The 18,577-nt window shown below is 47.3% G+C and overlaps 1 protein-coding gene across 1 annotated transcript in view; it reads left to right on the forward strand.

Moving 5' to 3' along the window:
* Positions 1–3,506, forward strand: part of LOC114647412 (cytosolic 5'-nucleotidase 1B) — a 38,362-nt gene extending 34,856 nt beyond the window's left edge. The window contains exon 8 of the mRNA XM_051923520.1: positions 2,826–3,506. Within this exon, the coding sequence (XP_051779480.1) occupies positions 2,826–3,077 (252 nt within the window). The 3' untranslated portion in view covers positions 3,078–3,506. The remainder of the gene's footprint in view (positions 1–2,825) is intronic.
* The last annotated feature ends 15,071 nt before the right edge of the window (positions 3,507–18,577 follow it).

The following is an 18,577-nucleotide window of genomic DNA, read 5'->3' on the forward strand; positions in this document are numbered from 1 at the left end:
CTGGAGGGCAAACCAGGAATGAAGACCAAAGTCTGGGAGAGAATGAGAGTGGAAGGGGACAAGACCACCACAAAGGCTCTGGACGGACCTCCGTACACAAAAGAGGAAATTACAGCCCCACTGTCAGGTCAGGCCACCCCTTTAAGAGTGACACTTGTCAGAGAGGCCACCCAAGTCCGCTACGGTGATTGCAGGGGACGTTCACGGCTCGGTTATCTCAAGGCATTGCAAGAAAAGAGCCGTTATGGACGAATGGGAGCAGAGAGGAGTCCTGGCTGAAAGAGACCCGTCACATGCCCGGTCCTGCAATGATGTGTCAGAAAGCTTTGTGGTCTGAGATGAAAACACGTTAGAGCAGTCTGGACGAGAAGAGGACATTCAGCCCACCAAAGCGCACCAGTCCTGTCCACTTCATTCTTCTAAAATAACATCAAGTCGAGTTTTAACGGTCCCTAAAGTGCCAACTTCCCACCACACCACTTGGTCACGTACTGCAAGTGTCTGTGGTCCTCTTCCTGATGTTTATGTGAAATTTACACTTAGCAGGTGTCCAGCTGTTCTTGATGACCTCATTTTAAAGTCACCGTCTTGGTCCATTCATTTCATTTTAAACCCTTCATCTCCTTCAGGCTCAGCTCTTTTCATCTTTCCTCATAACTCACCCCCTGTAGCACCCTGTAATCAGCCTCGTTGTTCTTCTCAGGACCTTCTCTTGTGCTGCTATGTCTTTATGGAGACCCAAAGTGCACCCAGGACTCCAGATGAGGCCTCACCAGTGTGTTATAAAGCTTGAGCAGAACCTCCTGTGACTTGTACTCCACACATCAAGGCGCTATATAACCTGACATTCTGTGAGCATTCTTAATGGCTTCTGGACCATGTCTGGAACTCAATAGCTTAGAGTCCACTGTGACTCCTAACTCCTTCTCATAAGGTGGACTCTCGATTTTCAGACCTCCCATTGTGTTTTCACACCTAATAAGACCTAAACTTAATGATCTTTTCATCTACACTCCTATCTCGTCCCCTGTAGCCCTGGACTCAACCAGTCGCTCTTCTCTGGACCTTCTCCAGTGCTTCTATGTCCTTTTTGTACCCTGGAGACCAAAACTGCACCCAGGACTCCAGATGAGGCCTCACCAGTGTGTTATAAAGCTTGAGCAGAACCTCCTGTAACTTGTACTCCACACATCCGCATTATCGACCCACTGGACTAATGGTCTTCATCATTTTAAACCCTTCAGTCAGGTCTCCTCGTCATCTCCTTCAGGCTCAGTTCTTTTCATCTTTCCTCATAGCTCACCCCTTGCAGCCCCCTGTAATCAGCCTAGTCGCTCTTCTCTGGACCTTCTCTTGTGCTGCTATGTCTTTATGGAGACCAAAACTGCACCCAGGACACCAGATGAGGCCTCACCAGTGTGTTATAAAGCTGTGACTTGTACTCCACATGTCAAGGCGCTATATGACCTGACATTCTGTGAGCCTTCTTAATGGCTTCTGGACCCTGTCTGGAACTCAATAGCTTAGAGTCCACTACGACTCCTAACTCCTTCTCATAAGCCGGACTCTCGATTTTCAGACCTCCCATTGTGTATTCAGACCTAAGAAGACCTAAACTTAATGCAAGTGTTAATGTCAGCTCTTTTCATCTTTCCTCATAGCTCACCCCCTGTAGCCCCCCGTAATCAGCCTTATCGCTCTTCTCTGGACCTTCTCCAGTGCTGCTATGTCTTTATGGAGACCCAAACTGCACCCAGGACTCCAGATGAGGCCTCACCAGTGTGTTATAAAGCTGTGACTTGTACTCCACACGTCAAGGCGCTATATGACCTGACATTCTGTGAGCCTTCTTAATGACTTCTGCGCACCGTCTGCCAGGTGTTTGTGACAACTCCAAAGTCCTCACAATCAAAGATTTCAGTTGTGTGTTTTTTTTTTTCTGCTTTCCATCTTTCCCCAGATCTCGTCTCCTGAGCTCCTGGAAGCGGCCTTGTCATTCTTCTCTCCTGTTTCTGACTTGAACACTATGCAGTATGAATGTGTGGTGTAAATCTAACCTGGAATAACAGGCAGGTGACACCATCGTCATGTTTTGGGGCTGATGGGACTGAATGCTGCGCCTCACAGACAGATCCCGAGGGGACACCTGCTGCCATCGGCCACAAAGCTTCAGCTAGGGGAGAAGGCTTGTCTGTGCACAGGGTAATCGGCAGCGGAGTGGCTTCATACGAAGACACTCGATGTCCTTGAGTGACCAAGGCAGACTCCTGACCGTCACCCCATCAGACATCCGTGACGAGCCCCCAAGATTGCTGCCCACTTGTGCTTGCCCGCTAGCCAGCCAGGAGGACGGGGCAAACGAGACCTGGACTGGCAGTCCCAGCTGAGAGAGGCGGGTCGACCTAAGCCGCTGACCAGGAGGATGAAGGCTAGTAGAGCGTCTTCTGCAATTTCATTTGTGGCCGTTTCTTCGTTTCCTTTCATTTTTCGGAGAAGTCAAGCATTTGGTTTACAAATTCCAAGTCAGACTGATTGAAATGCCAGCCATACTGTCTATGTGAGTAAAGGGCTGAAGGCTTTTTCAAGGCGCTATACATTGAAGCTGATGATATGTGTGTGTGTGTGTCAGGCAAACAAAGAGCCGGGAGTGAGAATGGCAGCACCTGGTGGTGGTCTGGTGCCCGAGGCCACTGGGGTCAGTTCTGGTCTGCTGGGACAGGTGGACACGGTGAAGTGCTCCTCGTAACTCTCAGTGGACGTTCACCTCACTTTTTTGTGTTTTTATTTTTTTATTCTTCTCAGGTGCCTGTTTTTGCTTTTCACAGGACCCCCTAATAAAGTTTGCAGTGCACCTTGGGGAGATGAGAAAGAAATTCAGCATCTACAACAGCCCCCTCAACGTCTACCTGACGACCACCCACAGCGACCGAGAGATGAGCGCCATGGCCCTGCGCTCCTTGCGGGTTTGGGGCCTGGAGGTGGACGAGGTTTTCTTCTTGAACGGCGCGCCCAAGAGTCCGGTCCTGCTGCAGATCCAGCCCCATGTCATCTTTGACGACGGCCTCCGTCACCTCTGAGCGTTTGCCAGGTGTGCCTGTCCCTTTGTCTCCTCGTCCCCCTCTCGCTGTTTCTCTCTTTCTGTTGGCAGTTGCCCTAACAGTTACACAGCGGGCGCCGTCTCTTAAGTGGCACGCCGTGTCTTTGACTGTTTTTCTGCTGGGACTTTTTCTGATTTTTATTTTCTGTTCATGTCTGAAGTTTTTCTGCTCGTTGGCCTCCATGTGAACTCGTTTCTGGATCACTAACTCGGTTTACACGTCCTCATGATGCACAGTGACTGAGGGGTTTACCAAAACTGTCACCTCTGTGACTGCATTGTCCTAGAAATGAAGCACATGGGTTCACAGTGTCGGGGGAAACTGCAGGGCGTCCAAATGGTGGTCCCGTTGAGAATGGGCCGTGTACACTTTTGTATTTAATGTTTCCAATAAAGGCTCTCCAAGGAATCGGCTCTGGGCTCTGAGTGACAGTCATGACCGACAGGGACCTAAAAAAGTGTCCTGTGCTGGCCGTGCTGCTGGGTTCATATCGGCAAGGGACCTCCTAGGGTGGTCCGAGGGTTACTGTGATCACATCAAAAGTGTTAACAAGCGCGAGATCACAAAGGGGGCAAGGTGGGAATCGAAAGTCGTGGGGCGAAAATGAGAGTCGACAAGTCAACCCAAACCCACCGCTAGGGTCCACTAGGGAAATAAGCGAACTTTACAACTTGAAACCAAGCGTCGCTTATTCACGGGGGGGCCGGTGCAGACCGACACGGCCCCACATTTATACTGTAGGGAGCATGACGTCACAAACACGCTGGCGGGGTCACGTCCCACAGGATGGCAGTGCCACGTAAGCAGACATTAAGTGATAGTGAACTGAAACTTAGAAAGGAAAACACGCATCCAAGACGTAGCGACTGTCACACTTCGGAGGGCCGACTCCTCTCAGACTGTAGATAAAGGGGACACACGTGTCACTAGTGGCTCTGCTTTCACGTTTTACTCTCTAAACGCCCAATGGTGACCCCCCCCCACTTGTCACTTCAGTGGAAATCTCCGGCCTGAAGTGAGATTTTGATCCGTCGCTTACCCCATGGAGTCCGTAGGGATGGCCAAGAAAAAACGATTTAAATCTCAAAATCGCAGAGTGTGGGTCTATGGGGACCAATGCTGTGCGATGGCAAACAACGAAACATCGTGTTACTCGCATCATCCAGTCCTGTGCTCAGAGCATAAACAGGAAAAGCAAAGTCAGACGGGACTGAAGGTACGAGCGGTGAGAGAAAGGGGAGAGGCCTGCATGGAAAACCACGAGGGTTTTGTGACGTGGAGTTGTGGTGGGGAGCAGGTGGTCCGATTCTTGACATGTCACCGATGTTTGTATCAATACTCTCTTACTGTAGCAGCGCCCTCAGCTGGAAAAGATGAAAATGCCAGCCTGCCCGCGTCGGTGATGTGCTTGTGTCTTGTCTTCTTGTGTCTTCAGACCCCTAGCAGCCCGTAAAGGCCACCAATGTGATTCCTGGGTGGTCAGATGTCTTCTGTCCCCTCCGCCGCCGTATATGCTGCTATTGTAAGAATCCCCTTCGCTCAGGGCTTCTCCATCTTCCTGTCACCGTCCGTCACTCGTCCCTCTCCTGCCCGTTTCTCTCTTCCTTATTCTGTAATCTCAGAAGAGCACAGCAGAGGACCTTTGTAACGATGGGGATTGTTGTCGTCTTCCTGCGTAGTTTGTTCCCTTTATTGTGTCCTAACGATGACAGAGCAGAAACTCAGAGAGGTCACACGGAGTTTGAGGAAGGTGGCAGGATCGAGTTTTTATTGCGTGATGCGTAGACGAGTCGAGTGAGATGAGCGATTTAGTAAATTCAGCGAGCTGACACTTTCGACAGTTCTTATCACTTCTCCTCCTTCTGGCTCTTCAAACCCACCACAGCCTGATGATGTCCGTCACCTGACTGAAACTGCCATCGTTACTTCATACCCTGTGCAGGTCTCCGGAACTTACTTAGACAATACGTGACAGTTTATTATTGTGTAGCCCAAAATCACCCAATGAGGGCCGCACTGGGCTTTAACAAGCTGTGCCGGCCCTTTGATAGCCCCCCAGCCTCGATCGACTCTCTGAGAAGACAAAGACCCTTAAAGGGAACAAAATGGAAGACCCCTCTCCAGGCAGGTGACAAGTCACCCTCAGCACAATACGACAGTCCATTAGAAATATTACAAGTACAGGAGATGACATCCCATAATAGGATTTGGAGACCTCCGGCCATCAAGCTGCCTCCCCCTATTGGCCATTCCACAGCTGAGTCAGCCAATCCGATGAAAGGACCCCTCTAGCCGACGAGTCCTACGATCCCCCATCAGAGATGACTTTACCTTACTTATCAATCGATTCCCACCAGTAAGTCGGGATCAGGCGGACCCCCACATAAGATGCTGGGCTAGAGGTTGGGGCCGTGTCGTCATCGTCATCTGTCCAGGCAGGCAAACATGGAGGCACACGGCCCGTCTGGTGGTCTCTCAGGGCCAAAGGCCTCGATGGCTGCATTTCTTAACCCTTTCAGGCCCTGGATTTTCTGTTTTTATGAGAAAAATCATTTTGTGAAAAATTCTACCATTGGGGTGTTGAGGAAGCTCAAAAATGGAAAAACAAAACGAGGATGACTGTTATTATACAGGAGCTGCCAAATGTGCCAGTATCCATCCACCAATCCATTATCCAACCCGCTATATCCTAACTACAGGGTCACGGGGGTCTGCTGGAGCCAATCCCAGCCAACACAGGGCACAAGGCAGGAAACAAACCCCGGACAGGGCGCCAGCCCACCACAGGGCACACACACACACACGAGGGACAATTTAGGACCACCAATGCACCTAACCTGCAGGTCTTTGGACTGTGGGACGAAACCCACACAGACATGGGGAGAACATGCAAACTCCACACAGGGAGGACCCGGGAAGTGAACCCACCTTACTGCGAGGCAGCAGCGCTACCCACTGCACCATCCAGCCGCCCATAAGCCAGTCTTCTTGTGGAAATACAATTGAAAGTGGATCTACTTAATGTGTGGGGCACACAGTCCAGAAGCGTCCATTTTTACTTCTGTGTTTCACAGACCATATGCCAGTCTCTCCAGTCTGCACTAACAGCAGCATGTGCCCGCTTCCAGTGGCTGCCAATGCACCATACTAGTGAGAGGCTGTCAGGGCCGAAAGGGTTACCATGGTGGTCCGTTTGGCCCTCTAAGAGTACGCAGTGACCTTTTCTGAAGTCTTTAAGCTTAGCAGCAACAAGATATGCAAAGAGGAAAATAATAAAATATACGGGCGAGGGCGTTTTATGGGTTAACCCTTACTATACCAGCGTGCGAGCGTCAGGGTGTCAGACTCCTTTCTCTTTAAACAAACGCAGATCGTCAACTTGAAGAATTTTCTTTTCTACACAAGCAGAGCAGATGCCGAATGATGAAAGGCCGCAGCTCTGCCCACTAAGATGCCAATTAGGAAATGGCAGAATGAAAAGGAGGATAGAACTCCACACTAAGTGATGGCCGTGTCACACGCTGCAATAAAAGGTGACGTCACTTAGAGGGAGAGAGAGGGGTCAGGACGTCACTTAGTCCTTAAGAAACACAGAAACTGGGAGACAGCAGCAGCAGCAGCTTGATGGATGAGGCCAGCACTCCAGTAAAGCCCACTGCTGCTGCCACAGGGGGGCGCCAGGACTCTGTGAGCCTTTGACAGGTTCAGTCCTGAGCCCCCATGGCCCCCTGAGGATGCAGGTTTTCAGTTTCTTACTTTAAATGGGACCCCCCCTTAACTGAGCAGACTGTCGGCTCCCCGTTTTTTACATAAGGAGTGTGTGAGGGCAACTCGAAAAGTGAAGGCGAGTGGAAACAGACGCGATGGGCGCCACGGAGAGAGACGCTGACGCAGTGCATTGTGGGTCGTTCAGACTCGCACAGCACAAGGCGAAGCCGAGGTCACGTGGACACGGCCGCTCCGCCGCAGGGTCATAGGGAGATTTCTTTGGGCTGAAGTTCGCCACATTTGTGTTCTTGCTCTTTACTTTCTCGTATATTGAAAGCATTGGAATCGCCCAAAAATGCGACCTTGAGGTTTTGATGAATCTCGACGTTTTAGACCTCCCTGAGTCTGATGATGTCCGTGTGTAGTGTGGAACCAATGGGGGTCCCACCCAACCCAGACAGGCGTAGGACACAAGTTCAAGGCACACGTCATTTTGATTTTGATTTTTTTCCCCGTTCCCCACAGGCCGCAGCACCACAAGTCTCTTTCTTTTCTTCGTCTCCCTCCTCCCCGAGTAATGTCTGCCGGCTCCGGGTGCTCGTTGTTCCAGGAGGAGCAGCACCCCATGGCAGCGCCCACAGAACCCAACGGGGCTGCACCGGACTCCAACTCCCATGAAGCCTTGCGGGAGTCCGAGGCACGGCTGCCATCTAACGCTCCAGGTGGGCTGGCTGGCTGGCAGCGTGGAGGGGTCCCGTCCCTCCGCCACACTGATCACTTGAGGACGCCTTCACTTGGGTCAACCACATTTTGCATACAAGTATGAAGTACAAGACGCAGATTTCCATCAACTTTTGGGCAATTTGCGACTTTACCTTTTATTCATGCGGCTGTCCAATTTATTCCACTTTCCTTTTCTAATATTTGTTCAGTGTATTATTAATTTGATTTGATTTGATTGGTTGTTGATGGTTCTTTAATGTCCAGAATATAAAATCTTACTCCTAGTCGTGCGGCTTACTCCTCAAATATGTCTGAGCATAGGCCACTAACGATTTTGTGGCTGCCTGTTCATTAATGAGCACCCCAGTGGGTGACACTCAAGCCGGGGGTCTCCTCAGCGGTTTGTCAACTGTCATTAGTTGAATAAAACAAGCAGAGCAAAGTCCACCAACGGAGCAATGCCACCACAGAGGGGGTCCCTAGGGCTGAGCTTGCAGTCAGGACTGGGGGTGGCCACGCGGACCCCCTTCGACCACAGGGGCGGGACTCGAGTGAACTGAGCGTTTGCCACGTGCCGTTACGTGGCGTATGTTGTTGCTGCTGTGTGGCCGAGACGACATGGGTGGGGTGCCGGTGATGAAGGGCCGCACTTTGCCACACGTCACACATGGAGGTCATTTCAACAGCTTTAACACGGTGAGGATCAAAGGCCCAGGCGAGTTAGAGACCCCCGGAGCCGTCGGTCTTTAAAGCCGTGGTAAGTCAGGCGTGTGCCCCTCCCCCCATCCTGCTGACGCTCACGTGGTGACTCGGGTCTTGAAGGGTCATTCTGTTGAGACACTTTTCTTGCTTGTTTCCCAATGTCACTGCGTTGGACTTTTAAATGACACGCATGTGGTGAGCAGTCAGCTGATGGCAGCAGGAAGTGCTTTGACCCCCTCAGTGGTGTTTTGCACAACCAGCGAGTTAGAGAAATGGCTGTCTTGGCATAAATGAAGTGTGCCAGTGTCAGCATGGCGTGACACCTCACACATAAAGCACATGTTGGGGGGTCCAGGTTCAAGTCACCCCCCCCGTCCTCCACTGTGCCCACTAGTGTTCTTTTCAGACGTCATCTTTCTCTTCAGCAGTTGGCACCCTTGGGTTGGCGTGTCTGCTCACGCCCACCCTATAAATGTGCCGTGGTGCTGTCAGGTGGCCACACTTGTATCGGTGGGCTCAGAGCGCTCTTCATGGCTGCATTCACCATCAGACACAAACAGAACTGGCAGCACAGGGTGCTGGTAAGGACACCGGACCACTACAGCGTCCCGTCTGGAAGCCCGATGGTGGTCTGTAATGAGATCTGTAATGACGGTGGTCACAAATGGCACCATAGTGACAGTTCTCTAAAGCAAGTCTAATGGATGAGACCGGCACTCGGCTCAGATACCACCCTGGGGGTTTGCAGTGATGGCACAGTGACTGGCACTGCTGCCTCACAGCCTCAGATTAAACAGCTGACAAAATGAATGACTGTGGAGGAGTGGCAGACGAGCTCAGCTGGCAAAGCAGCCTCAGTGGACGTGCCAGTGAAGGAGCCTGAGAGATAGTTGGTGCCAGGCTGCCCCAAATGTGTCTGCTTTGACCCAAGTGGCTGAGGTTTAAGGAGCAGCTGACCTTCCTCAACCAAAGGATTTCTTCTTTGTTTCAAACCCTTCAGCGCATACTTTCAGTGCCCACCAGGGAGTGCCAGCCTGGATCCTCCGTCCTTTTTGGTTTCTGCATCAGATTTTGGATTTGGGGTTTAGTTTACAAAGTGTAGGAACTTTAAAAAACCGGGGGGGGGGGGGGGGGGCGCGTTTATGAATCAAAATGCGAACGTCACAAAGGCTGACTGGCACAGTGCCACTGCATGTCAACGGGACACAGGTATAATGAGGAGGTGGCACATAAATTGAAGAGGCCTGCACCTCTGTGTGGAGTGTAAAGGTGTGTCACCCCTGGCACACGGAAAGCCACCAACGTTCAAGCAGCGTGTGCAGGCCGAAAAGCCACCAGTGTGTATTGTGCCAGGCGTCAAGACACAAAAAGTAAAGGAGGCAGAAAGGAACAAAAATCAGACCTCGATTAAATAAAATAACACAGACGATCACACGAGGGCCAAGTAGAGGAGCAAACAAGAGCAAGAGGGTCTCCTGCGGCCCCTCAGGGCCAGACCATACAGCTCTGGTGCCCCGTCACCCGCTTGCCCACCGTGTTAAATGAAAGGGATCCGTGCCACCTACTTACAAGGTGCGTTTGTGGTGATTTTAATCACGGAGAGCACAAGGCTTATGATACAGTGGACTGGGGTGGGGGGGCAATAATAATAAAATGTCCACAAAAAATAAAACTTAAAAAGTCCGCACTTCCTCTCGTCGCCCGATTATCAAGTCATTTGCCCCCAACATCCCAAACACACGCAGTCACCTAAAGTCAAGTAAAGAACATGCAAAGGTGGCTGGGGACTCCTGAGCAGCGAATGAGTGGGACGTGGGGGTCCTCGTGCACCACGCTGATACCCCCCAACATGTGAGCAAGAAATTTGGCTGCTGCAAGGGCGCGACGGGGTGACTGGCACATGGTTCAGGTGGCACGCGTAACGTGACTTTGTCTTTTATTGTTTGCCATTGTTCACGTCTGCTCTGTCGTTTAACACGCTGGTGCCCACCCGCCATGGATGTCTAGCGTTTCTCCTGATTAACAGGACCGTGACAGACAGAGCGGCAGCCGCAGCACCCGCGCCTCAGAAGAGGCCACCCACCTGAAGCTGAACACGTGGGGGTCCGGCCAGGACTCGGAGGGGAGACCACCTAGGAAAAGCTGCTGCTGGAAGAGGTGTGGGTGAGGCCAGCCAGCCAGGGGCACTTACCCTGCAGTCTCAACGTGGACCCCAATGCAGTGAAAGTGTCCTTCAGGAGAGACCCCTGGGCATCCTTGAGTAAACTAAACTGCCCACCTTGGCCTGGTCATTCTGGCCCCCTCATTGGCTCTCTTTCTAGTAGCTCATGTGCGGTGAGTGTGATTGGCACAAAATGGCTGCCGTCACATCATCCAGCTGGGTGCTGCCCTCTGGAGCCCTTAGAGTTGTGAGAAAGGCGTTATGGACCCCCGTGAATGTAAAGAATTCTTCTTAAATAAAACGTCATTTTAGGGTGCAGTGCTGCTCCACTTTGTGACTGTGGCCTCTGCTCACCCCGCCACTTGTGCCTTTGCCACACATCGACTGGGCTTTGCTCTGCTTGGATGGCGTGCCAGTAGTTCCAGTGTCCTGGGGGCAGCCGTCCTTCTGCTCTGGCGTGGACCCTTCAGTGCTCTTTAAGGGGCCACACCTTCTCCTGCTCTTAGGCCACCGCTATCACAGATGTCCCTCTCTGGACCTTCTAGAGTTGCGTGATGTGCCAGGACTGCAAAAGTATTGAAACTCCCTCCATTTCGAAATGGCGCGGTGCCATCCTTTCTGGATTTTTGGTGAACGTCTACATTCCTCTCGACCCCCCCAGCCAGCCTGCCCCCCATCCCTTGTCACTCACTATTGCAGTTGTGGTGATGAAAAGCAGTGGCAGCGTCACGGCTCTCGGCACAGAGGTGGTGCGTAGTGCAGTGCGATGGCGCGGCCCACCAGGGAGGGGGCTTTGGAGTTACCTGCAGTGATCCGTTGTTTGCTTCAGAACCATTGTGGTGCCCGTGCTGCAGTACTGATCTAACACTTGTGCCCTCTACTGGCCACGAGGTTTTGCCCCATCAGGAATCCCCCCCCCCCGTGTCCTCCATTAGAGGTGTCAGTAGCCCCCTGATGTCACAGGACAGCATTACATCCTTCTGTCCAGGTGACAACACGTCTGCCTTGAGTGCACACACACATCGGGCCTGCCATGGGAAAGGCGCTATATACACTCACCGGCCACTTTATTAGGTACACCGGGGGCTTGACACAAATCAGCCAATCACACGGCAGCACCTCAAGTCGTGAAGACCACCTGCTGAGGTTCAAACCGACCATCAGAATGGCGAAGAAGAAAGGGGACTGAAGTGACTCTGAGCGTGGTGTGCTTGGTGGTGCCACACCGGGTGGTCTGCTGATCTACTGGGACTTACACACACAGTAGGGTTTACAGAGAGAGTGGTCCGAAAAAGGGGAAGACATCAGTGAGTGGCCAACTGGGGGTGAAAAGGGCAGAGGAGACAGAAAGGCAACAGGAACTCAAATCAGAACTCGTGACGAGCGAGGAGGGCAGAAGAACAGCACAGCAGACCTTGGACCACAGCGGCGGCGGGTGACACTCCTGTCAGCTAAGAACTGGCAACTGAGGGCTCATCAAAACTGGACAAACGTCACCTGGTGTGACGAGTCTCGACTTCTACTGTGACATTCAGATGGTGTCAACAGTTCAGGCTGGCGCTGCTGCTGCTGGTGGTCTGATGGTGTCTGTGACATTTCCTTGGCACACTTTGGGCCCCTCAGCACCAACTGAGCATCGTTTAAATGCCACGGCCTACCCGAGTATCACTGCTGACCGTGTCCATCCCTTTATGACCGCCATCTTGTGATGGCCCCGTCCAGCAGGATAAGCCACCACATCACAAAGCTCAGGTCATCTCCAATGTGACAGTGAGGTCACTGCACTCCAATGGCCTCCATTGTCACCAGATGTCAGTCCAGTGGTGCACCTCTGGGATGTCCTGGAACAGGAGACTCGCATCATGTCAACGTGGAGCGACATCCCTGAGGAGATTTGAGTTTCAAACACCACGTCAAGTCTGAAGGTGAAAGGGGGTCCAACTCGGGACTAGCAAGGGGCACCTGATAAAGTGGTCGGTGGGGGTGTAAATAAAATGTACTATGATGATGATGATGATGATTGTTTTATTATAAGAATTCATGTTTCTCCCACGCTGGCATCAATGGACTCCTCCTGCTGCCAGCATGCTGCCCTCTCTGTCTCTTTGCGTGGCACTTGTTCCTGTTCTGTACCCCCCTGGCAGTGCCCCTTCCATTTGCTCTTTACCTGGCAGAGTGAATCTCCTGCCTAGTCAGCCTCTGAGACATCTCGCCATTCTGGGCAGGACTTTCATAACAGAAATGTTTAGATGTTTCGCTCAGAGATCCATCCATCCATTATCCAACAGGGTCACAGGGGTCTGCAGGAGCCAATCACAGCCAACACAGGGCACAAGGCAGGAAACAAACCACCGGGCAGGGCGCCAGCCCACCGCAGCTCAGAGATGTGATGGGAATTAAAAAAAAAAAACAAGCCAGGAATCCCGTTGTTTATTGTGACCTGCAGGACGGAGTGACAAAGTGACGAAGTGACGGACGCGGTCACTGAGGCTCCTTCTTGAAAGCCTTCACAACACTCTGACTTTACACTGACCGGCGGTCCCTGTGCACGTTTTAGACGTTACGGAGTGCAGGACGATGCCAGGAGCTCTTTGGTGTGTGTGTGTGTGTGTGTGTGTGTGTGTGTGTGTGTGTGTGTGTGATGGGGACTTCGCTCGGTGCTGCTAACTGAGTGGCCTCCTGCCCCTCTGTGTGGTCCCAGCTGTCTGATGTGCGCCAGTCGGTGCTCAGGTGTGTCGAGGCGCTGGTCCAACTCCTGCCCGGCTCACTGCGGGGGTCTCTCTGTGCCCCACTGCATTCTCCGTTTTTTTTGTTTTTCTATCATATAGTGCCTTTCATATCTATCTATCTATCTATCTATCTATCTATCTATCTATCTATCTATCTATCTATCTATCATATAGTGCCTTTCATCTATCTATCTATCTATCTATCTATCTATCTATCTATCTATCTATCTATCTATCTATCTATATAGTGCCTTTCATATCTATCTATCTATCTATCTATCTATCTATCTATCTATCTATCATATAGTGCCTTTCATCTATCTATCTATCTATCTATCTATCTATCTATCTATCTATCTATCATATAGTGCCTTTCATCTATCTATCTATCTATCTATCTATCTATCTATCTATCTATCTATCTATCTATCTAATTATATAGTGCCTTTCATCTATCTATCTATCTATCTATCTATCTATCTATCTATCTATCTATCTATCTATCTATCTATCATCTATCTATCATATAGTGCCTTTCATCTATCTATTTATCTATATAGTGCCTTTCATATCTATCTATCTATCTATCTATCTATCTATCATATAGTGCCTTTCATCTATCTATCTATCTATCTATCTATCTATCTATCTATCTATCTATCTATCTATCTATATAGTGCCTTTCATATCTATCTATCTATCTATCTATCTATCTATCTATCTATCTATCTATCTATCTATCTATCTATCTATCTATCTATCTATCATATAGTGCCTTTCATCTATCTATCTATCTATCTATCTATCTATCTAATTATATAGTGTCTTTCATCTATCTATCTATCTATCTATCTATCTATCTATCTATCTATCTATCTATCTATCTAATTATATAGTGCCTTTCATCTATCTATCTATCTATCAATCTATCTATCTATCTATCTATCTATCTATCTATCTATCTATCTATCTATCATATAGTGCCTTTCATCTATCTATCTATCTATCTATCTATCTATCTATCTATCTATCATATAGTGCCTTTCATCTATCTATCTATCTATCTATCTATCTATCTATCTATCTATCTATCTATCTATCTATCTATCTATCTATCTATCTATCATATAGTGCCTTTCATCTATCTATCTATCTATCTATCTATCTATCTATCTAATTATATAGTGCCTTTCATATCTATCTGTCTATCTATCTAATCTTATTATATAGTGCCTTTCATCTATCTATCTATCTATCTATCTATCTATCTATCTATCTATCTATCTATCTATCTATCTATCTATCTATCTATCTATCTATCATATAGTGCCTTTCATCTATCTATCTATCTATCTATCTATCTATCTATCTAATTATATAGTGCCTTTCATCTATCTATCTATCTATCTATCTATCTATCTATCTATCTATCTATCTATCTATCTATCTATCATATAGTGCCTTTCATCTATCTATCTATCTATCTATCTATCTATCTATCTATCTATCTATCTATCTATCTAATTATATAGTGCCTTTCATCTATCTATCTATCTATCTATCTATCTATCTATCTATCTATCTATCTATCTATCTATCTATCTATCTATCTATCTAATTATATAGTGCCTTTCATCTATCTATCTATCTATCTATCTATCTATCTATCTATCTATCTATCTATCTATCTATCTATCTATCTATCTATCTATCATATAGTGCCTTTCATCTATCTATCTATCTATCTATCTATCTATCTATCTATCTATCTATCTATCTAATTATATAGTGCCTTTCATCTATCTATCTATCTATCTATCTATCTATCTATCTATCTATCTATCTATCTATCTATCTATCTATCTATCAAATAGTGCCTTTCATCTATCTATCTATCTATCTATCTATCTATCTATCTATCTATCTATATAGTGCCTTTCATATCTATCTATCTATCTATCTATCTATCTATCTATCTATCTATCATATAGTGCCTTTCATCTATCTATCTATCTATCTATATAGTGCCTTTCATATCTATCTATCTATCTATCTATCTATCTATCTATCTATCTATCTATCTATCTATCATATAGTGCCTTTCATCTATCTATCTATCTATCTATCTATCTATCTATCTATCTATCTATCTATCTATCTATCTATCTATCTATCTAATTATATAGTGCCTTTCATCTATCTATCTATCTATCTATCTATCTATCTATCTATCTATCTATCTATCTATCATATAGTGCCTTTCATCTATCTATCTATCTATCTATCTATCTATCTATCTATCTATCTATCTATCTATCTATCTAATTATATAGTGCCTTTCATCTATCTATCTATCTATCTATCTATCTATCTATCTATCTATCTATCTATCTATCTATCTATCATATAGTGCCTTTCATCTATCTATCTATCTATCTATCTATCTATCTATCTATCTATCTATCTATCTATCTATCTATCATATAGTGCCTTTCATCTATCTATCTATCTATCTATCTATCTATCTATCTATCTATCTATCTATCTATCTATCTATCTATCTATCTATCTATCATATAGTGCCTTTCATCTATCTATCTATCTATCTATCTATCTATCTATCTATCTATCTATCTATCTATCTATCTATCTATCTATCATATAGTGCCTTTTATCTATCTATCTATCTATCTATCTATCTATCTATCTATCTATCTATCTATCTATCTATCTATCTATCATATAGTGCCTTTCATCTATCTATCTATCTATCTATCTATCTATCTATCTATCTATCTATCTATCTATCTATCTATCTATCTAATTATATAGTGCCTTTCATCTATCTATCTATCTATCTATCTATCTATCTATCTATCTATCTATCTATCTATCTATCTATCTATCTATCTATCATATAGTGCCTTTCATCTATCTATCTATCTATCTATCTATCTATCTATCTATCTATCTATCTATCTATCTATCTATCTATCTATCTATCTATCTATCTAATTATATAGTGCCTTTCATCTATCTATCTATCTATCTATCTATCTATCTATCTATCTATCTATCTATCTATCTATCTATCTATCTATCTATCTATCTATCTATCTATCTAATTATATAGTGCCTTTCATATCTATCTGTTTATCTATCTAATCTTATTATATAGTGCCTTTCACTCTATCTATCTATCTATCTATCTATCTATCGTATCTACTTTCAGATTTTTCTGCAGTTCAGACCCTCTCACTTTTTACTTTTTTCTTCCTAGCTCTTCTCTAATAAGTCAGTAACTGATATTTTATATTATTTGAAGTTGGAAAAAATCAAATTCTCAGTTCGGGGATCTGTACAGAATTTTTTCAAACCCTGGCAGGATCTCATCAATAATATTTTAGAATAAGAAGAGTTCTCTTTTCCGTCTCCATTTCTCTTTTTTATTGTCCTATTAAACTCGTGTTTACAAGCCTTATTAAGTTTTACTCCGTTGGCCTTGTTCTCCTTCTCACAGGTGGGGTTTGATTTGCCTTCAATCCTATTTTTTGTAAAAGTTGATCTATATGTATGGAATGATAACAATAAATTTAATAAAAAATAAATTCCAAATGATTTGTGCCCCTCAAAGACCCCTCAGTATCCCAGGATGACAACGGGTGCACTTGTACAAAACACACCCTAAAATCTCCCACTGACCCCTGAGCCTTTTCTTTGGCTCCTTCAATGAGACGTTTCCACACTTTCTTTGGTGTCCACCTCTGGTCAGGCCACAATTAGGAACGACACACACAGCCGTCCATAGTAGGACCCCCCAGCAGAGGCCTTGAAGTTGGACTTTCACAGCACTGAAGGCTCCCAGGAGTGCAGAGGCCTCTCGAATTCTCCAACGGCCGCAGCTCGTTCCAAAGCCTGAGTAAATCCTCGATAAGAGAGGTGGCCAACAACCCGACCGATGGTCACGGTGGCCGAGCTCCAGAGAACCTCCAGACAGACAGCCAGCACTGCAGCCCTCCACTGACCTGGGCTTTATGGCAGAGGGGCCTCTCCTGGGGAAAAGAGACACGGCGGTCTGCTTGGAGTTTGCAAAAGGGACACCTAAAGGACAGCTGGGACACCTCCATAATGGAAGGACCGGGGGGAAGGAGCTTGTATGGGGCAATACCTCACCCGGGGTGAAAGAAGGCACACACCCTGGCACGTTACAGCGCCATGAGTTTGGTGTATTGGAGGTCAAGCCTGCTGGGGTCACCACTAGGGGGCGCATGGTGAACAGCTGAGCCCTCCTCTGTGGGGCTGCCATCACACTCATAAGGAGATTGGGGAACACCTGGAGCACTTCCTGGTGGTCTATAAAAGGGGGCCGCCTCACCCAGAGTCGGGAGGAGGACTGGGGGATTGGAGAGAGGAAGAAAAAGGGGCTGCGTATTTAATATGCGGTGCTTTGTACTGCGGGCTGCCCGTCTGAATAAAGGGGCATTGGGTGCCAGACTCGGCCTCTTGTGTCCGCTGTGTTGGGGTCTGAGGAGCTTTACGCCCCCTGGTGTTCACTCAGACTGTGAGATACGAGGACACCAAGACTGACCTGTCTGGCCTCAATTCTAACCTTCGGCTCTGGGGGACGTCAGGCCCAACAGTGAAGGGGGGGGCCGCATCATACTGTGGGGCTGTTTGTCTGCAGCAGGGCCTGGGCGCCTATTCAGGGTCGAGAGAAGGCCAAGTGGAGCGAGATCCTCAGTGAAAACCTGCGCCAGGGGGGTCTGGACCACAAGCACCACAGCGAGGACAATGCAGGAGCAGCTTGGGGTCAACTCTGTGAATGTTCTTGAGAGGCCCAGCCAGAGCCCCGACTTCTCTGGAGACCTGAAAATGGCCCAATTAGTGATGGTCTCCCACCCACCCTGACAGAGCTGAAGAAGGGCAGCAACTCCCCAAGTCCAGGTGGGTGGCGTTTGTCACGGCGGGCCCAGAAAGACTCCAGGATGGCATGGATACCATGGGGGGCTTCAATGAAGTGTTGAGGAGTAAAGGGTCGGAGTATGTGTGTGTGTCAAGGGGATTTTTTAATAAATTTACACAAATGCCTAAAATCCTGATTTCACTTTTTCATTGTGGAATATCAAGTGTTGCTTAATGAGGGGGAAAAAAAATAAAGTTAAATAATTTAATTAATTCTTGACATTTACACAGCAGGTTCAGAGCCCAACAGAGTGGAGTCCCTATTGGCATTTATGGGATTTGAACCGGCGACCTTCTGATTACCAGTGGAGATCCCGAGCCTCAGAGCCACCAGTCCGCCATTTATTATAGATAGATAGATAGAGTGAAAGGCACTATATAATAAAATAGATAGATAGATAGATAGATAGATATGAAGACACTATATGCTAGATACAGTGGTGTGAAAAACTATTTGCCCCCTTCCTGATTTCTTATTCTTTTGCATGTTTGTC

The sequence above is a fragment of the Erpetoichthys calabaricus genome, chromosome 2, assembly GCF_900747795.2.
Source record: "Erpetoichthys calabaricus chromosome 2, fErpCal1.3, whole genome shotgun sequence".
NCBI lineage: Eukaryota > Metazoa > Chordata > Cladistia > Polypteriformes > Polypteridae > Erpetoichthys > Erpetoichthys calabaricus.